Source organism: Liolophura sinensis, chromosome 1, assembly GCF_032854445.1.
Source record: "Liolophura sinensis isolate JHLJ2023 chromosome 1, CUHK_Ljap_v2, whole genome shotgun sequence".
In the NCBI taxonomy this organism is placed as follows: Eukaryota; Metazoa; Mollusca; class Polyplacophora; order Chitonida; family Chitonidae; genus Liolophura; species Liolophura sinensis.
Genome location: NC_088295.1, coordinates 75,982,919 through 76,005,726, shown reverse-complemented (window position 1 = coordinate 76,005,726; position 22,808 = coordinate 75,982,919). Strand labels below are relative to the sequence as shown.

The window sequence follows — 22,808 nt, the reverse complement described above, 5'->3', positions numbered from 1 at the left end:
AGCACTTTAAATCCGCGAACTATTCAAGATTCATAATTTTTATTTATATATCTTTTTAATAATTAAAGCATGAGTGAGGAGAAAATGTATGTTGACCTATTTGATATTATACATGTGTAACCTGTTGATATAAATGGAGGCGTAAGGCAGAATATTTAGTGAACATATTTTCTTGAACATTCAATCCCGACCTACCTTGCTCTGTTGGCTTATTAAAAATGGCTGTCAGTCGGTATTTTGCCTCACCACATCAGGTAAGAATGAACGGAAACAGTCTACAATTTGTTTATGTCGTTCCAAATTAGGAAAGCGTTTCATATTAATTTCAAAACTTCTGACTCCATGGTATACTTTTATCTAACAACTTGTTCAATAGATGAGAATACAAATGACTTTTGGGTTTCCGCTGGACCATTCATATGAAGCATGGATCCTCTCGTAGCCAATCAAGGCGATGACCACTGGGGTCATATTCTCAAAATTCGGGTGAGCTCACCTTGACTTTCCTCTCTGGCCGTACGTGGGAAGGTTTGCCAACAATCTGCGGATGCTCGTAGGTTTCCTCCGGTTCTGCCCGGTTTCCTCCCACCACAATGCTGGCCGCCGTCGTATAAGTGAAATATTGTTGAGTACGTCTTGAAACACCAATCAAATAAATAAATAAATCAGTCAAAATTCGCCTCCTCCTGTTTTGGCTGCTTCTCAAGGCGGTTTACCAGGTGGCTGATCAGAACTAACCGACACGGGGTATGCCAAGAACGCCGTTCTCAAGGCTCATTCACAGAAACCATAGCGGTCAAATAAGTAGGCCATAAGCTTAAGAGCATACACAGAGATGTTTAGCCAGGAGATCCATGAGATCCAGGAGCATACGCATAACATAATTACGTATAATTATGCATGGTGAATAATGGTCGGCACGACCAGGTTGGTGCAGACCCTACAACCTACGGCCGGAGAGGAAGCCAGCATGCTTTGTACACAGTAAAGACTCATATGCATATTCACTTTAAAATAAAAACGGCTATTTCACCACTCCAGTAGACATGTCACATGTTTTCTATAAAACACCCATTGTTTTGGGGAAATTGTTTTACTGAAATTAAAAGGATGCCAGTCGCAGTATATGATTTAATAAAAACGTACATGTAAGGCGTTTATGAATAAGACGTCTGCGTTCAAATAAAGACAGCAAGGGTCTTCACATTAATGCGTGTGTGATTATAAATACATGTCATGTGTCGTTGATATTTGCAGTGTATATCAACATCGACAGTCTTCTGACAATAGCTACATTGTTCCAAGTCATTAACTGACTAAATTTGTCCTTACTAGGATATGTGTAAATATATGTATCTATATACTTTTTCTTCAATTCAGCATACATGTATCAAGAAAAAACTAAGTTTTAATAAAATTAACTGAATAAAAAGAAAGGAAAACATTGCTATGGCGGAGGAAATAAATTTCCCCCGATGTTATAATAGTGAACTAATATATTCTATGGAACGGTATTTCTGATTGGAATACTGTCATCTTCAGCAGATAATTTTTTTTCAAGGGACAAAGAGTGTCAAAAAACTAAATTCAACTAACTCTGACTGTACAGGGACTTCTTTCTTAAACACACGTCTGTTAGTGTAGAAATGTGTCCCAGTGTTTATTCATGGAAAGCTATGTTTAGTAACTAAAGAGGCACACTCATTATGTAGTAAACAAGTGAAAAACGGCATAGAAATGTGGCGGATATTCTCAATAATCAACAACAGTAAACATAATTGTGTTTATCTTAGGTGTAAAAGCTGATAAACATGTAAAAATGCTCATTATAAAAAATACATGTGACATTTTTATATAGTAAGTGTCTCCGGCCTTAAGTGGGAAGGTCTGCCAGCAGTCTGCGTATGGTCGTGGGATTCCCCCGGGTTCTACCCGGTTTCCTCCCACCATAATGCTGGCCGCCGTCGTGTAAGTGGAACATTTTGATTGCGGCGTAAAACACCAATCAAATTCAAAAATAAATATAGTAAATGATTCTGGCCGCCGTGCTATTTCTGTTTTACCAGCATATAAATAGGGTAGCTACAGTATATAACTTACCATGTAGACCTATAACTTCAATGGAACAAAAATATAACCGCAAGCATTGATGTTGTGTACTTTGTTTCATTTGTATGCATTCAAGGTCGTGCTGTTGGTATCTGCTCTTCTACTCACAAAACGGCTCCTCTGGCAAAATCGGCCTTTAGAATCGTTTATTCGCGATCCCATTTCTGACTGGCTAGTAGGCCTAAGCGACACCTGGTTTATGACTGTACCTCAGTTGTTTGTGGGGGCTGGGCTGATCGACTAGAGGGAATTACGGCTGCATTCCTCATCGCTTTAGCCACTAGCAGACGTTTCCACATAGCCATCACTCACCCCGAGAGCATACAACACTTTTTGAAACCAAACGAAGTAAATTGGAGAATGAATTATTCTGACTTACGTAACAGATCAGCACGGTTCTACAGCTATGTAGATAAACAAAATTTCCATCGCTCGTTACGGAATATGCACTTTGATTTCAGACACCGTGAGGATGTTGTTCGTATTAGGATAAACGCCAGCAGTTCTAAGTACCTTACACAAAATCCTTTGTACAGAAAGCAGTTGTCACCGTTTCTAAACAAATCGCTGAGTTATACCTTTTCAACAATTTACAGGAGACTGTTCAAATACTCCGATGAGCTCAAAGCACGATTGGCAGCTTTTCGAATGGCCGCTAAGCCGAGTGTTAATCTGCAGTTGGTTTGTGCACACATAAGAACTCACACAGAGCTAAAGAAGTCTTCACAAATGAATGGCAACGCCCTGGAGTTATTCTGCAGTTTTTTTCAATAAAACGATTCAAGATGGAGATGACCGGATTTCCGTGGCCACGGATTCCGAGGCGGTTGTCAAGGAGAGTTTTCGTCGATTCGGAACGCGGGTAGTGAGGGTGAAGGGACGTAGGCCCCTATTGATCACATAGACAGGTCTGACAGAAAGGATGTTGTGGGTGGCTTCTAGAAGACTCTTACAGATTTCTATGCCTTAGAGACGTGTGATACTCTCGTGTCGCCTGGAAGCAGTTTTGCAAGGCTACCAGCTTTCCTGCGAGGACAAGATCAAGGTCTATACATTTTGAAAGAGCACAGAATCCAGAAGACAACACTGAAAAACATAACGATTGATTACCGACGCGAGTTTCACTTTGTAGAAACCTATTAATCTTCGAGTGGCCATCTCTTTGTGCATGGAGAATTCTGAATAGTATGGAACTAGGATACTAAGACTTATTGCTCTACGGCTGACCACTTCTGTTTGTTTTTTTACCACCAAAACCACTGTCCGCCGTGAAGGCCTATAAGTGAAATATTCCTGAGTAGAGACCTTTAGTTAGAAGCTACAAGTTGTAGCTTTTATCTTTCAACTTCAAAATGCAATTACTTTACCTATTATTAAGGAGATGTTAAATAAGATTACTGTTTTAATGAATGTATCACTATATGTCTAGTTATGGATTTATCACCGTATGTCTGAGTGGAAATAAGATGGCGGGTGGAGTGGACGTGTGATCTCTCACGGCGCAGGATTATCATATACTAGGAGCGCCTGCCAGCTGCTATAATATGTTTGGCTGCTGCTTAAAGTGATCTGATGCTACGATGGCTCCCTCCAAAGACAAAAAATCCAAAAACAAGGAAAAACTTCACGAGAAGAGAGACGAAAGCGATCCAGGCCTGGACATAGACGATACAACAACAACAACAACAACGGGTGAAACAACAACAACACATGGTTCTAATGTGGGCGACAGTGAGGTAACCAACGCGGACTTATTACAAACAATGTTAGATATGAAACAATCTCTGAATACGAAGCTCTCCAACATTGAATCTGACATTAAAACTGTGAAAGAAAATGTAAAATCGCTAACCCGGCGTGTAAGTGACATTGAAGATAGGCTCCCTTAAGTGGAGGACTCAGTGGTCACTAACTGTGACAAAATTGAAAAAATTCAGTCAACTGCCCAAGCAATGGAAATGAAGATGAATAAGTATATCAGTGATTTGGAAAAAACGCTGATAAGGCTTGAAATTCACGATAGAAAATACAACTTACTATTCTATGGTGTAGAAATGCCAGCAACCACTGTGAATGAAAACACTGAAGAAGTGATCAGGTCTCTGCTACATAACGACAAACCCAGAACCTTCAAACGCGCATACGAGTGATAGATACAGACGTTGTACTTGAAACCAGACCTGCAAATGGCCTCGGACCTTGGAGAACCTACAAGGAATGACTTGACACTTACTGTATCATAAGTATGGTACTAGTGTGATCTAAGATGGCCTACATGTTTACGATTGTCTCCCCTGTACCATAAACGGGCAGTTTAAAGACTCTCACTTCGTATCTCTTCTATACCTCCACCTAAGTACCCAGAACACTTGTTTATCAAACTTTATGAAGGAGTTATTGCTGATTGACACAAAACACTTACTTCGCTTACTTATTCAGCAGAAAAAAACTACTAAAAAAAAGAATCAGACGATTCAGTTCACAACAAAATGCATCAAATGTTTACTAATATAATATGTACCTATATGCAAGTTTTAAGAACACAAATTGACACTTAATGCTCTGCTCACAAACTGACACTAGTGTGTTGGTCACAATAAAATAGACAAATGTTCATCAACATGTTTCAGGAGCAGGGTTTTTTTATTATCTCCCCTCCATAAACCTACACTTTGTACTACTACATAAATTGTAATTTAACATATACTGTATATAATATTATAGTATAATAATAAGTGAATAATATACTTGCTTCTAAATTGACACCCAATTTAAGTTGTCAAATATTTACATATGTATGTCTTTAGTATGTACACAGATTATATATTTATGTGTGTGTGTATGGGGATGTAGATATGATTATAATAATACATGTATGTGTATATATGTGAGTATATATGCAACATAACAGTAACAAATTATCTATTTATATATGTGTGTATATACACTTTACCACTCAGCTATATTTGTGTGTATATATATATTTGTATGGATACATATGTATATGTGTGTGGGTATATATCCTTTTGATAATGCAGGTCTTGGACTAACAAGACCCCGGGCGTTTAATTTATACAGTAAGGTTGCATCCTGCGCTAGGTGATTTTGAGTCCTTCCCTGGTGTAGCTCTCTTGTAATTTATTTTTTTAATAATGCTAAATGTTTATGATGCATACTTTGTTTGCATTTTATTTATTTGTCATTTATGTAAAAATCATTTTATGTACAGCACTGTCGGTCCACATGAACTCTTGCCACTCTTAAGTTCTGTTCTCTGCGGGTCAGTAAAGTTTCTTTATGAAAATAACAATGTCTTCTACAAATAGTATGAATGTGGCAGTTCCGAACACCGCAGATCCCGAGTTTTTACCATTTAACTGTGAAGATGCCCTACCTGACCCAGTAAGCTTAACAACATCATGTAACAATCAAATAAGTTTAGATCTCTTGGAATCCATGTCCTTTAACCCAATAGACCTCAATGACATTGAGCACAGTAATACTTTAACTGATGATAACCAGTATGAAATCAGTCACTGGTCTGACATTGACTCGCATCAATCCAAGTATTATTCACAATCCGCTTTTATCTCAGATCCTCTCATTCAACATAGCACTGACAATAACAATCTTTCACTACTACACCTTAATGCAAGAAGTCTTCGTAAACACTTCTCTGAAATATCGGCGTTCATCCACTCATTAAATCACACTTTCTCTATTATTGGTTTCTCTGAAAGCTGGCTAACATCATCAACAGATACACTCTTTGATTTACCTGGTTACAGATCTTTTACTTTATCACGTACTTCTCGCAGAGGGGGAGGCCTTGTAATGTATGTCGATCATAATATAAATTCTTGTTCCTTAAGAGATGATCTAAGTTTTATTGATGACTCCGGAAACTGTGAATGTCTCTTTGTCGAGCTACAGCTCCATGGAGCTGTATATATTGTTGGAATTATGTATCGTCCTCCAGGTAAAGATATCAACTATTTTAACTCCTGCTTAGTTAATACTCTTCAGAAATGTAGTAGGGAGAAGAAAAAATGTATAATTATGGGTGACTTTGACATAGATTTACTTAAGACAGACCGACATCCACCATCTAAAGAATTTCTTGATACAATGAAATCCTACTATTTTTTCCCCTTGATAACTAAACCTACACGTGCTCATTCAACCTCAACAACACTTATAGACAACATATTTACAAATTTCCATAATAGCAATCTACTATCCGGTATTTTATTAACTGATATAACAGATCATTTTCCAATTTTCCATATTTTTAAATTACCAAAAGCAGAAAATGAAAAAAGTTCTATCAGCTTTCGCAAATACACCTTCAATGAAAAGCAACAATTTCTCCGCTGTGTTCAAAGTGTTGACTGGCAAGCCCTTCTGCCTGATGATATTGATGCAAATTCTGCACTAACTTTATTTTCAGGACAGTTAACTGAGATCCATGATAAATGTTTTCCAGTCACCACGATAAACTGTAACAAACGGCGTGCAATTATAAAACCATGGATTACATCAGCCATTCTAACATCCGTGTATGAAAAAAACAGATTGTACCGTCTTAAACTAAAAACCAATGACCCCTCACATTGTAAACAATACCGTTCTTACAGAAATAAACTGAACAGCTCCATTCGATATGCAAGAAAAAACTATTTCGAGAGTAAACTGAATAAATTTAATCATGATACAAAGAAAACGTGGAAAGTACTCAATGAAATTATGAATAGAAAACATGACCATAGTTTGCCAAAGACGTTCAATATAAACGGTAAAGTCACAGAAAATAAAGAGTGTATAGCCAATGCCTTTAATAAACACTTTAGCAATATTGCTGCAAAACTAGATGCAAATATACCAGATGAAAATATAAGTTTCGAAGAGTTTTTAAAACATCCTATCCAGCACAATTTCGTTTTCCCTACTGTATCGTCAAAAGATGTTAAATCAGTAATCCTAGATTTGAAGTCCTCTGCTGCCGCTGGAATTGATAACATCCGCCCTTCGCTTCTTAAGCTTGTTGTAGATTATATCTCTTTCCCATTATCCAAGATTGTAAATCTTTCATTTTCGTCAGGAATTTTTCCCGATGCTCTTAAGGTGGCCAAGGTATCTCCTGTGTTTAAAGTGTATCAAAAGGACCTAGTAGATAATTACCGACCGATTTCTGTTTTACCAGCGATTAGCAAAATATTTGAAAAAATAGTTGTTCAAAATGTTACACAACACCTAGATGAATATGAAATTATTAATAATAACCAGTACGGGTTTCGTGCCAACCATTCTACCGAATTTGCGGTACAATATTTGTATGAGAAACTAGTGAATGCTAAAGAGAATAATAAATACAGTGTAGTTACTTTTGTTGATCTTTCAAAAGCATTTGACACGGTTAACCATGAAATTCTAATTCACAAATTAGACCACTATGGATTTCGTGGCATATCTAACTTATGGTTTAAGAATTATCTTTCCAACAGAATCCAATATGTATGTTATAACAATACACTTTCAAAATCCGAAAACGTTACATGCGGTGTGCCCCAGGGATCTGTGTTAGGTCCCATACTTTTTTTATTATACATCAATGATATCTCCAATGCATCAAATCTGCTTGACCTTATTTTATTTGCTGATGACACCAGTTGTAGTTACTCCTCGCATGACACTGTTGACACTATCAACGTCACGAATCGCGAATTAGAGCAGATGCGTCGGTGGTTATGTGCCAATAGGCTATCCCTGAATATACAAAAGACTAAATTTATGATTATATCACCAAACAATAAGAAGAGTAAAAGGTTGCCAAAGTTAATGATATTCCAGGAAGAAATAGAAAACGTAAATAGTTATAAATTTCTAGGCACATTCTTTAATGAAAAACTTAACTGGAAATCGCACATGAATTATATAAGCATGAAAATCTCACGGAATATTGGAGTAATGAACCATGTCAAACATAGTGTCAACAAAAAATCTCTTTTTATTTTGTATTTTGCTCTCATATACCCGTATTTAATTTATGCAAATACACTCTGGGGTAACACATATAAAACGCATCTACAACCTATTGTCATATTACAAAAACGCGCCATTCGAACGATAAGCCTATCAGACCGCCTGACACACACAGCACCAATATTTGCTAGTCTCCAAATATTACCATTGTCTCTCTTGAACACTTACTCGATATTACTCCTTTCCCACAGATTTTTTTATCAGCCTTTTAGAATCCCCAGAAGTCTACATAATCATCTGCTGAAACTAAATTTAGTAACGCAGCGAAATACCAGACGTCATGCTCTAGATTTTTACAGACCACTATATCGTTCTAATTTAAACTAAACTAAAACAACATCTCCTGCAGCAAATAACAAATAAACGTTGTGCCTAGGGTATTGTTTCATTGTGTGTCGGCTTTGTTAATGATGTTATTCACTTTCTCTGTCCGCCATATATAGCATGTATTTGTATATATCTATCGGGATAGATCAAGCTCCTTGGAGCTTTACTCCCGCCATGTTTCTTTATTCTTGTATTAGCCTTATCGCATTCTAATATTCGTGTGTCCCGAGTAATATTTATAGCATGGTTTTGTGAGTGTCTGTTCGGGTGATCCCCGTGCTTTGATAAGAAAATTACAGAGCAGACACGAACAGACGAAATTGTGTTTCATTTTTTTTTCTTCTTCACATACATCTAATATATCCTGTATATTTGTAGTTACTATAAGTTAAAGCGATAAGGCAAGATTTATGCATATGTATATATGGATATGGTGAATAAAGAAATCTGAAATCTGTCTGTTAATAAACTCATCATGCAATGTATGTTATATTCACGTGTAATCCAGACACACACGTCTATACACAATGTGTGTATATGTCTAACAGTGCGTGCAGGGCGAGGCAATTATCCCCGTACCTATATTGAATTACAGTACATTGTAAATAAATGTGACATGATCTGGTGCTATTGTATAGTCACCAGACAGGACGCAATCCAGTTAGGCATCATTGCGTTTTATGACCATGGGGGCCAGTTAGGAACAGTGCACGCCGGCAGACTTCCTGACACCATAGCTTACAGTTCATTGAAGAACACTCAGCCTGTCTGCCTTTCCGGGATTACCAGGTAGAGTTATGCTACCTTAAGACTACGACAATTATTATTATAGAGAAGTGGCAGACGTCGGCTTTTCTATAAATGGTGGAGACGAACGGCGAAACCGGTAAGCTCACCTAATCATTTATCTGTTTGCCGTGCTAGAAATCTGGCATGTCACATATGTTCCAAAGTAGGACACTTTGCCAGATTATGTCTAACAGCTAAAAACAAGTCCAGATAAGGGTTTACGCTCGTCCAGAGAGATAACCCCTCTATGGGCGGGCATACAGTAGATGGTGGAAACGACATGGGAAAACGAAAACCAAGCGTGACTGGAAATACCGTTAGTGTATTGACAACAATGGGTCAAAACACTATTTCGGTACAAATAAATGACCATAAATTCCAAACCCTCGTCGATACGGGTGCCTCGGTCTCGGTAGTGTCAGAAAAGATGTTGAGAAAAGTTGGTTTAAACAAACAAAAATACTCAAAATCCTATATTCAAGAAATAGCAGGTGTTGGTGGAGCCAGACATCCTGTTCTAGGCACTACAGTAATACAATTCCGCATTGGAGGTCTTCCCTTGTCATTCACTTTCCACGTCTTACGCAACATGTCCTATCCCATAATCCTCGGAGCCGACTTTTTAGAGCACAACAAAGCCTCTATAAACTACAGTACACGAACCCTGTCATTACAAGACAATTCTAGCACAGTTATGGCAATAACAAATGACGGTCTGGCAAGAACAGCCGCGGTATGTTTTATAGCTCCTCACTCACAAGCTGATATTCCGGTAGGGGTATCCAATTTACAAAATGGAAAAACCGCTCTACTAGAGCCCGTTAGTGAATTAGCCACGATGGGCATTGTAGGTGGCAAATGTCTCATTCAGCAAAAGAAAGGTAAGGCCTTTATGAGAGTTATGAACCCGACGAGTCAACCGGTCAGTTTACCTCCACGGAAAGTGTAAGGTAAGATTTCCGAAATTAATGTTGCTGACATTACAAATATCTTTGAAGATGACAAACGCCTAAACCAGGAAATCCCTTCCAAATATGAAACAGGTAAGGCTGAAAATATTGAATTTGATTTGAGCAGCTCAGACATATCCGACGAGCAAAAGGTGAAATTACGAGAATTTCTGCAGAAACATAGAGATGTTTTCGCAACAAACAAAAAGGAACTTGGTCGTACCAAACTTCACACTCATCGCATAGAAACAGAATCTGGTGCTCTTCCGGTTCGAATGCCCTTCTATAGAACTAATCCACAGGGCAAAGCTGAAATTGAGCGCCAAGTTGATGAAATTCTAACAAATGATATAATTGAACCGTCGGATTCAACATGGCACAGTCCCGTAGTGCTTGTAAGAAAGAAAAATGGTGAATTTCGATTTGCAATCGATTATCGCAAACTGAATAAATTAACAAGACCAGTCTCTTTTCCACATCCCCGTCTTGAAGACGTGTGGGATGCCATAGGAGAGTCTAATGCAGAAATTTTTAGCTGCTTGGATCTCACAAGTGGATTTTGGCAGGTTCCAATGGATCCTGAAACTGCCCATAAGGCAGCTTTCATCACACGTAATGGGGTATATCAATGGAAGGTAATGCCTTTCGGTTTAACAAACGCTCCTTCGACATTTCAAATGGTTATGACAAAGGCATTAAAAGGCATTAATTGGAAATTTGCCTTGATTTATGTCGACGATGTGTTATTGTACAGTCGAAATTTGACAGAACACATGAAGCACCTCGAACAGGTCTTTGACAAATTACGACGTGCAAATTTGAAACTACAACCAAGCAAATGTAACTTTGCAACACCAAAGATAACCTATCTTGGTCATATCGTCTCCAAAAATGGATATGCAGCAGACCCTGCGAAAACAAAAGCCATTACATCATTTCCAGTGCCTAAAAATGTCACAGAAGTGCGAACATTTTTGGGTGTTTGTGGATTCTGTAGGAAATTTGTAAAGGGATTTTCAAATATTGCACATCCATTGTTTAAATTACTATTAAAGGACGCTAAGTTTGTGTGGTGTGATGAGTGCCAAAAAGCATTTGATTCCTTAAAATCACATCTCTCATCAGCCCCAGTGTTATGCTATCCTGACATGACGAAACCATTCATTCTAACGACGGATGCTTCAGGATTTGCTATTAGCTATATTCTCGGCCAAAAGGATGATGAAGGTAAGGAACACGTGATTTCTTATGGCGGTCGCTCATTAAAGGGTTATGAGAAAAAGTGGTCAGTCACGGACCAAGAATGTGCAGCCGTTGTGGAAGGCGTTAGGGCTTACCGAGTGTACCTCACAAGCCAGCCGTTCACAGTCGTCACTGACCATAAAGCTTTAACGTGGTTAAAAACCATAAAACACACGACTGGCCGACTTCACAGATGGGCTCTTGAATTACAGCAATATCATTATGAGATATCTGCCTTGGCTGCTACGCCAGAAATACATGCTATTCCAACGATTTCCTATGTTGTTCAGTTTTTCAGAGTTATGCTACCTTAAGACTACGACAATTATTATTATAGAGAAGTGACAGACGTCGGCTTTTCTATACTATTCTGGTTTGAAATTAGAAGTTACAAGTTTAATTTGTTGTTCATTAATGTTAATCTGCGTGTTATAATATTAACCTCACTGTATTGTTCATCTGTTTGGTTTAAACAGCGCAACATGCCGCCGTCATAATATGATCAAGCACACTTTTTGTCGTCTGCACCCCCCCCCCCCCCCTCTCCCCCCACCACCATCCACCCAACCTCGGTAGCGGAATGTAATATCTTGTCACTTCCAATTGCGTTACAACCAAAACTAACCCCATATTGTGGAGAATACTATGTATATATACATATATAAAAATTATACATTATACATGGCGCTGCACCTGTGTTATTATCTATCGGAATATTTATACATATTTTGTTACTTTCCTCCGTGGTAATTGGTTAAGTGTACTCGACAGCAATTTGTAAATAATTACAGAAATGAGGGCGGTAAAATTCAGTACTGATATAATAGACGTAGAAATTTTACTGCGCGAAACATAAATCTTGTGTAGTTGTATTTTGGTATTTCAGTAGCGTGGCAAACACACCACATTTTATGATAAAAACAGAAGAAATGTAGGCATGTTCCGTTGATAAATCTATCCCCACAGCTAACAGTTATACCGGTGCGCGAGCGTTATCATTTCGATTGTTTACTATAAGGCGAACGGATTGCTTTAGGTACATGATCATATTAAATGAATTTTACTGACAATGTACAACCATAAGGTTTATGTGTGTCTCGGAAAGGATAAACATCACGCATCCTTTGTGATGTATCTACCAAATCCCCTGACTAAAAGCCACATCCACGTCCTTCCTAAGTCCAGGTCCCGGGATCACAAAGCGATCTTAGACATAGGTCAAAATTTCAATCATTAAACTTGGTATTTTCTTTTCCGTTATTTTAGCTGAAAATTGTTTTACAATAGCTCATCCAGAATTTACGTTGTCAAGAAACATTTTGACACTGTTACACATTAAAGACATAAAAATACAATGTGATTTGATGTTTTTACTAAAGTCTAAGATCACTTCGTGATCCGGAGGATTAGTATTACGAGAAGAATGACCATTTATACGAATGAGCCAGCGAGAAACCATGGGCCGATTCCATGAAGTCATTTACTTAAGTCAAAATATGAAATACGATCTTAGAGCTTATTTGTTGCTTTAGAAATGAGAATGCTTCCAAATTTCAACTTCCAGCGCAAAAAAAAACAAGCATTGTGAAAACGTTTTAAATTTTGGCTTTAGTCAGAAAAGGCTTTGTGGAATCGGTGCCATATATTCCTAACTGAGGAACTTAGCCTGAATCTCTTAAATGTTGGACGCAGATCAGATATATTTAGTATATCCGACTTCCTTTCAAAACCCATTATGGTCCGCGAGGACCCAGATGGCATATCTATTGACGGATCTGGGAGTTAAACAGTTTCCAATCGATGCCCGTTTAAAAAAAACAAAGGTCGAGTGATACATATACTAACAGATGGTCAGTATTTTCTGACGGCGTATTATAGGCATGTTTATCTAGATACTAACTGTCATAAAAAAGCGCAGCTATGTCACGGTAAATTGAATCTGTCGATACATGTATGAAGAATTGGTTACGTGCATACTAAATACGGATTTAACTGCGTGTAGGCTACACTGAGTATTTTTTGGGTGGAACATTACACAGTTAACGGTTCGGACGATAAACGGTAAGTCATTATTTCTACTACATGGTACTAATACAGTTTATATGAAATATCATTCTTTCGTTTTACAGTTTATATGAAATATCATAATTTCTGAATGTATCGTAACGTATATATCTCAATGGTGTGGCTGATAAAAGTGGTAAAGTGTCGTCTGTCGTTGAATGCATGACTACGTCTTGCCGCGTTTAGCTTGTTCCCGCCTCCTCGGTCTGATTGGAGTTTCGTTTCTCTTAGGCGAATTGCCACGTTTAGAAGCTAAATAGTGTGCCAAAGTATGGAAGAATTTCCGAAGGCCATTAGAATGCCGTAGAATGGGTAATTATCGGCACTATAATTAACACCACATCTTAACATCAAGGTTTAATTTCTAGACGATTGAAAAAACTTCATGACACTGTAAGAGCAAAATAAAACTCATCTGTAAGAAGTTATATTTTACATAAAAAACGTACATAAAGGATACAGTAAATTAAATACAGGAGTACTATAAAATTTTTATAGTAAATATCGTGTATAAAAAGAGAAAATGGCATTGCTTCCGCCCGTCTTATTACACATGGACAAATCAGGGATTAAAGAGGAGGAATTTTGCACCCGTGACATCTTATATTTTGCAGTTAAAATCACTGAATTTTATACCCAGTTCTGATTAACTCATTGTTCTAGAGGGCGTGTAAGTTGCTACAATTTAAGCATTTACATGAACAGTAAGAATAAAATCTCGAGGTTGACTAAATTTTCCACAGTAATATGTGCGACCATATGCCAACTATCACATTGTCGCCACTTTTCTGGTTTTACTATGCTGCAGTCTTTTATTTGTCCTATAGAAAAGCAACGGATATAACCGGCATTGTTATGAGGGTTGACTAAATACCACATATAGGCTATTGTAGATAGCGACGATATTCATGTAACGATACAGTCGTACACCACGATTCACCATTATTTGGTGATGTTGATGACAACGTACCTCCGGATATGTGCACGATGCAGTAAAGCCAAAATTACAGACAGATCAATAGGCTTATCCCTACGTTTAACATATTGCTCAGGGTCGAGAACGCCATACACGGGCGATTGACCATCGTTTTACTATGTAAACAGTAAGCACATATGTAGATCCTACGTGTAGGCGTGACAGTGTTTATACAGGTGACCATCGTTTTACTATGTAAACAGTAAGCACATATGTAGATCCTACGTGTAGGCGTGACAGTGTTTATACAGGTGTATTTAACAGGCATGAAAAGAACATCATATGTTCAAATTGACTATTGTAAATTAGCATAATACCAGCCTTTGACATACTAACCGTAGCTTTGCCAACGTGTAATATTTTTCGTAAATCCGAATATATTCAAATGAAGTAGTTCTTTGTACTTCTTTAATACAATTTTACAAAAGTGACTGCTTTGTTGGTGAAAGCATTAACTAAATTAGTAAAACGAGAATTATATGTACCTATACCTATACATATACAAAAATATAAAACAATGTTTATTTTTTTTATTTATTTGACTGGTGTTAAAAGTTGTACTCAAGGAAATGTCAGATATATAACGTCTATCGGCGCCGCGAGATCTGGAGTCGAACACGCAGGACATTTACGCGTAGGTGCGGTACAACAACTGCAGTTGCCTTATGTGATCAGATAAATATATATTATTTGTGGTTTTTATTTTTCTTCAGCTCCTTCAATCAAAACCCAAACAAAATGGATTATCGTCGTGACTCACAGATGCCTACATCTCCAAGGGTAAATCACTGCACATTTACTCATGTAATCGTATATAACAACTTCAAGGAAAAGAAACATTCGAAGCGTTCTTCTTGAACGTATATGCAATGTAATGTATTATGGTATTTGTGAAGGAGTTCAAAAAGGGCTGTCAAAGAGCTGATGAAATTGTGGATTCTTTGTAAGATATAAGTGAGATGCATGGCTACAGGATTTTCTGACTGTAACATTGCCAAGAATCTTCTGCAGATATATGGCCCATTTTGGGGATTGTCAATCAGAAAATAAGCCACATGTCTTTTATGAAACTCACTGAACAAGGCAGTAGTTTCCTCCATCCATAAAACTACTTTCTATATAGGTGAAAACCTGCGTATAGTTTCCTCCCACCATAATGAGGTCGTATAAGTGAAATATTCTTGAGTACGTCGTAAAACATCAATCAAATAAATAAATACGTGAAAAATTATAAGTGCGGCGTTAAGCACCCATCATGCAAATAAATAAAATAAATCCGTTGGTTTCGCTAATCTGGTTCTGTTATCCGACCATTGATGGAAAATATGCATACATCGGAGAGGTAATTATATGCCACAAGAATGAAAATTGTTTTAAATATTTTGTTGATCATAATTTTCTTCATTTCTCTTAAAACCGAAATGTTTGTTGTGCAGTTCCTTTGCCTGAATCTTATAACGTACGATGTATCTTGTAGGTACGTTGGATGGTCCGTTTGATGTGTGTACTTTCAGTCGGATGGCTACTCCTCTGGTACGGTTTGTGCATCGGGCCAGCCTGTCGTCCTTCAATGCCTGAGGAAGCCATTCAAGACGATAGGACTGGCAGACAATACCTGGTGTACGACTGTAGTTCAGCTCCCTGTGGGGGCTGGGCAGACCGGCTTGAGGGTATCACTAGTACATACCTGATCGCCCTAGCAACTGGTAGAAGCTTCCACATAAATATCACATACCCAATAGATATACGAGGATTTCTTCAACAGAACGAGGTGAACTGGGAAATCGATCAACTGAAGCTGCTCAACAAATCAACGCGATTTTACTCATATATGGACAATCGAAATTTCTGTCGTTCCTTGACAAATATAGACTTTGATCACAACCATCCAGAAGATGTTGTTCGCCTAAGAATGAACGCGATTGGCTCGTATTATCTGAACCAAAATACAAAGTATAAACAGCAATTACTACCGTTTTTAAACAAATCTCTGGCGTCTACCTTTTCTACTATTCACAGACGGCTATTCCGGTTCTCTGAGGAGCTCAACACAAGATTGTCAGCATTTATGAACATAAAGCTTAATCAGGGGAAAAATCTGGTTTGTGTGCAAATACGTATTGGTTCTGCTGTCGAAAAACGATCTTACGTCAGCATCAGTGACTTGAAACCTTTTTGGGAATTCATCAAAACAAGGATCACACAAGACGGAGATGTACGGATTTTCGTAGCCACGGATTCCGAGGCAGTTGTCAAGGAGAGTCTTCGACGATTCGGATGGCGGGTATTAACGGTAGAGGGACATGCAGACCACATTGACAAGTCTGACAGAAAGGATGTTGCGGGTGGCTTCTGGAAGACTCTCACAGATTTCTATGCCTTAGAGATGTGTGACACTCTCGTCTTGTCAATATGGAGCAGTTTTGGCAGACTACCGGCTTTCCTTCGAGGGAGAGACGACGGTTTGTATGTTTTTCAAAATCACCAAATCCAACGGACAAGTCTGAAAGACATTGAAGACGAATACCTGCAACGGGTGGTGCTGTAAAAATTAAAGAATCTTTTATCGGCTTTATATCGAAAGAGACAGTTGTCTTCGACGACAACGACGACATCATTGCATGCAGCCTTCCATCTTCCATTATTTGGTGGTACAATCCAGCACATCGATTGTATCAAATCTGACAGTGAAGCATAATTTCGATAGGCCTGGTTCATTTACATTGTTTTTATGTCATTGTTTATATCAAATGTGCTGACAACACCGCATTTTGAGTAATTCTAGAACACCGATAAATTGTAATAAACTACAATTAACATCACTGCATTTTTTTTAACCTAATTCTTTTGAAGCCATGGTGGTAGGGGGCGTGTAAGTCGCTACTATATATGCATTTACATGAACAAATAGAATAAAACCCTGAGGTAAATTGACTATAGACCGTATTTCACCCTTTACGTGTGACCATTTGCCAGCTATCACAATGTCGTGAGCTGTTGTTCCATTTACTATTAGGCTGACGACATACAAAGCCACAATATTTTTCCAGAAGACAACATAAATGTTCCTTAGATGAAACGTTGATTGCGGTGTGCAGGTTTTCCCAAAGTGGTTTGTAAGGTGTCTGGCATAGGGGTTGCTTTTCTTTCTGCACTCACTCGGTTTCCGTTAATCATGGATCTGAGTGCCCACATATAAAATATTTCTGAGAATTTCGTTCATACCTAATTAACTAAATCTGAATTGACACAGTTAATACATTTTATTACTCGTACTTGGCCTCGACTCTTGGAGCTGAATAAAGTATTTATTCATTTTTTTACTTTGATTGGAGTTTCATGCCGTACACAAGAATATTTCACTTAAAAAACATATCCTAATTCTTGTAAAATTTGGGACAGATATTTCAAATAATCAAATTAATACTTTGCATGTAGATGTGACCTGTCAGAAGAAGGCTAAATCGCTAAGCACGACGTAAAACCCCTAGCGTACATACATACATTCTAAAGACTATTGGCGCATGTGTTTAATTCCAGCCTTTGTATTATTCTGGGGGCAATCCACAAAGCCATTTCTGAGGAACTAAAATTTTAAAACTCTGCACGATGCCTAGAGTTTGATGCTGGAAGTTAAAATTTGGTCACATTTGTCTTACAATAACATTGATGAAGGCGCGAAATTTTAATTTCTAAAACCCAGAAATGGGCTTTGAGGTCGTATTTCAAATTTTGAGCCGGCCCGGATAGCAGTTGGTAGAGCGTCCGCTTAGACCGTGGAGCGGTAGATCCACGATCAATCCTGGGTCGAGTCACACCTAAGACTTTAAAAGAGGAAGTTGTAACTTCCTCACTTGGCGTTCAGCATGAAGGGGATAGTGCAACGACTGGTTGACCCGTATCAGTATAATGTCTCGGGCGGGGCGGCATACATGCTTTCGATAAGTCGTTTCAGTGAAGCAGCACTAGATAAAAGAGCGGTGGAAATCGAGGCACATTACATACACCCTAAGGATTCCTTCGTCGTTATATGACTGAAAAATTGTTGAGTACGACGTTAAACCGCAAGCACTCACTCACTCACTCAAATTTTTACTTGAGTCAGAAATGGCTGTGGAATCGGCCTCTGGTGTTCTCTGACACACCAAGAGGCCATGTCATGCGAATCCCACGCAGTCACTATTTACTGACGCTGGGCCCATCAACTCGTGCCCGATACATCCTCTCTCATGCGTCAAGGTAGATTGTACAAAAATGTCAATATGTTGAAGCCCGGCTAAACTGGAACCGGTATAGAACTATAGGTACTATAGCTTCCTCTCCGGCCGTACGTGGGAAGGTCTGCCAGCAACCTGCGGATGGTCGTGGGTTTCCGCCGGGCTCTGCCCGGTTTCAAATCTCAACTTCAGTTCCAGAACATGAAACCCCACCGAAAGCGGTAGAGTTCATTTAACGCAAAATCCCGATTTTTAATGTGATTTTCCTTCCAAATGACATGACTGACAGGTGAACACGAGTCTATTTGAATCTTTGCCTCTATACAGACATTTGTATATCAATAATCGCTAGACCAATTCCCAACAGCACTAAAGATAACCTGCAAATCTCATTATCAAGTGTGATGTCCCCTTACATGAATTTAACCCGCACCCGGTACTAACCAATCTGCTTTTTTTATATGGTGATAACTTGAGTCTATGTTCAATCTGCTTCACCTTGCCACAAAGACAGAGAGTAATCTCTGCATATTTTCCACTGTTACATTCTTAATACCCCTTTTCCACTTCCTCGATTTTCTCCTTCCAGGTATTTCACCCGGTCTTCATGATTGCAACAAACGACAAACAAGAATTTATCAAGAATCCGTCTGTTTCTATATTAAGTGAAAACATTTTCAAGTTTGATGATTTAATCTACACGTACACGCATTTCACAGGATAAACAAAACCAAAAGCTTGCCTTCCTGTAGCTGTTTTTATGACTGAGACAAGTTAAGTGTAGCACACTTGTTCCAACAACCTCAACAGTAAGTAACCAAAATTTGTTAATTGCACTTCCAGCAGACATTTGTATAACACGTATTACAAGTTTAATATGAAAGAACAGTACACAACAAGTAGAGAAAAAATGAATAAAAAATAAAACAGAGTAAAATTTAAAGAGTTCATATAAAGACATGCCACTTTGACTGTGTTCTTTGTAGACTTAAAGGTATTAAAAATTCTACACGAAACAATAAATTACAGCAGAAATATAACACAATATGCACATTAGATACGAATAACAATACAAACCCCCATGTTACATATGAACAATTATTCGATTCTAATAACTATTCTTTCTTTATGACGTATGTTGGGTAGGTGAGTTTAAACATCAATTGCCTCCAAAGAGCGAAAGCATATAAAAATGACCACGTGCATATGACACGCGGTGAGCAATTTTGACCTGTCAAATGCAACTTTTTCAACAACGTCAACAACTTGTCTGTACAATTTGTCGCTCCCATTAAAATACACTATCAATTCCCATGCTACAATTTTCTTGAATTCTTCAGGTCAACACAACAAATCAGAAATCACTACTGCATTTAACCAGTATAGCATCTGTCTATAAGACTATACTGAGCTCAATACCAGTGGCTACCAATACCAGTGGGTCTGACAAAGCCATACTATATGGAGGCACAAGAATTCAGGTCAATTTTTTTCGCTACTGTAAACGTTCGAGCTAGCCTCGAGCCACCAACTTTTCTTTGTGTGGCCGCAACTACACAACATCACATGAAAATCAACCACCTCAAAGATAAGTGATCTGAGCCGTCACAGATGAGAACGTCCACACCTAATGTGTAACACATACGTATGATATCACCCAGATACTGCTGTATAGGACGAAGTGACAGGTAGGGCAAAAGTGTCAGCATGACTTACTAAGTGACAAATCTGAACATCAGTTGCATCACAGGGGGGGGGGGGGGGGAGGGGAACATCGACAGATCAAGGAGTATACAAGCACGTGTACAATGGCACAGACTCATGGAGGACAAGAAACTGGACATGAAATGAGTGTCCTCCCTTCAAATCTCACATATACCATGGTGTTGGTCTACATACAGCTCTATACACCGTCACGATGCTGGATTGTCAACAGGAGACAGCACAGACCCAGGGACAAGTAGTTCTGCATGAAATGAGTGTTCCGGCCTCAGATCTCAAATATACCTTGATGTTAGGTCTACACATAGCTCTATACACCGTCACGATGCTGGATTGTCACAAGGAAACAGCACAGACCCAGGGACAAGTACTTCTGCACGAAATGAGTGTTCTGGCCTCAGATCTCAAATATACCTTGATGTTAGGTCTACACATAGCTCTATATACCGTCATGATGCTAGATTGTCACAAGGAGACAGCACAGACCCAGAGACAAGTAGTTCTGCATGAAATGAGTGTTCTGGCCTCAGATCTCAAATATACCTTGATGTTAGGTCTACACATAGCTCTATACACCGTCATGATGCTGGATTGTCACAAGGAGACAGCACAGACCCAGGGACAAGTACTTCTGCACGAAATGAGTGTTCTGGCCTCAGATCTCAAATATACCTTGATGTTAGGTCTACACATAGCTCTATACACCGTCACGATGCTGGATTGTCACAAGGAGACAGCACAGACCCAGGGACAAGTGGTTCTGCACGAAATGAGTGTTCTGGCCTCAGATCTCAAATATACCTTGATGTTAGGTCTACACATAGCTCTATACACCGTCACGATGCTGGATTGTCACAAGGAAACAGCACAGACCCAGGGACAAGTGGTTCTGCACGAAATGAGTGTTCTGGCCTCAGATCTCAAATATACCTTGATGTTAGGTCTACACATAGCTCTATACACCGTCATGATGCTGGATTGTCACAAGGAAACAGCACAGACCCAGGGACAAGTGGTTCTGCACGAAATGAGTGTTCTGGCCTCAGATCTCAAATATACCTTGATGTTAGGTCTACACATAGCTCTATACACCGTCACGATGCTGGATTGTCACAAGGAGACAGCACAGACCCAGGGACAAGTGGTTCTGCACGAAATGAGTGTTCTGGCCTCAGATCTCAAATATACCTTGATGTTAGGTCTACACATAGCTCTATACACCGTCATGATGCTGGATTGTCACAAGGAGACAGCACAGACCCAGAGACAAGTAGTTCTGCATGAAATGAGTGTTCTGGCCTCAGATCTCAAATATACCTTGATGTTAGGTCTACACATAGCTCTATACACCGTCACAATGCTGGATTGTCACAAGGAAACAGCACAGACCCAGGGACAAATAGTTCTGCATGAAATGAGTGTTCCGGCCTCAGATCTCAAATATACCTTGATGTTAGGTCTACACATAGCTCTATACACCGTCACGATGCTAGATTGTCACAAGGAGACAGCACAGACCCAGGGACAAGTGGTTCTGCACGAAATGAGTGTTCTGGCCTCAGATCTCAAATATACCTTGATGTTAGGTCTACACATAGCTCTATACACCGTCACGATGCTAGATTGTCACAAGGAGACAGCACAGACCCAGGGACAAGTGGTTCTGCACGAAATGAGTGTTCTGGCCTCAGATCTCAAATATACCTTGATGTTAGGTCTACACATAGCTCTATACACCGTCATGATGCTGGATTGTCACAAGGAGACAGCACAGACCCAGAGACAAGTAGTTCTGCATGAAATGAGTGTTCCGGCCTCAGATCTCAAATATACCTTGATGTTAGGTCTACACATAGCTCTATACACCGTCACGATGCTGGATTGTCACAAGGAAACAGCACAGACCCAGGGACAAATAGTTCTGCATGAAATGAGTGTTCCGGCCTCAGATCTCAAATATACCTTGATGTTAGGTCTACACATAGCTCTATACACCGTCACGATGCTAGATTGTCACAAGGAGACAGCACAGACCCAGGGACAAGTACTTCTGCACGAAATGAGTGTTCTGGCCTCAGATCTCAAATATACCTTGATGTTAGGTCTACACATAGCTCTATATACCGTCATGATGCTGGATTGTCACAAGGAGACAGCACAGACCCAGGGACAAGTAGTTCTGCATGAAATGAGTGTTCTGGCCTCAGATCTCAAATATACCTTGATGTTAGGTCTACACATAGCTCTATACACTATCGCGATGCAGGACTGTTACAAGCAGACAATACAAACCAGGGGACAATCTACTTATTCAGATCTTTCGTGTGGATTTTGACCTCCCACGTGGATGGTGCTCTAATTACATGTAAG

The 22,808-nt window shown here is 39.0% G+C and overlaps 1 protein-coding gene across 1 annotated transcript; it reads left to right on the top strand.

The window, feature by feature from the left end:
* The first annotated feature begins 3,689 nt into the window (after positions 1-3,689).
* On the top strand, positions 3,690-17,397 carry LOC135464051 (uncharacterized). Its single transcript, XM_064741530.1, has 4 exons — positions 3,690-3,840; positions 9,117-9,267; positions 15,213-15,279; positions 15,977-17,397. The coding sequence occupies exons 1-4, from the start codon at positions 3,690-3,692 to the stop codon at positions 17,045-17,047; spliced, it is 1,440 nt and encodes a 479-aa protein (XP_064597600.1). The 3' UTR covers positions 17,048-17,397.
* Positions 17,398-22,808: the final 5,411 nt, after the last annotated feature.

Bases quoted from the DNA above. Each gene is read 5' to 3' on its own strand.
- LOC135464051 (XM_064741530.1), top strand. From the start codon at position 3,690: ATGGCTCCCTCCAAAGACAAAAAATCCAAAAACAAGGAAAAACTTCAC. The intron at 9,268-15,212 runs GTAGAGTTATGC...ATTTTTCTTCAG, and splicing joins TGCCTTTCCGGGATTACCAG to CTCCTTCAATCAAAACCCAA. The intron at 15,280-15,976 runs GTAAATCACTGC...TGTATCTTGTAG, and splicing joins AGATGCCTACATCTCCAAGG to GTACGTTGGATGGTCCGTTT.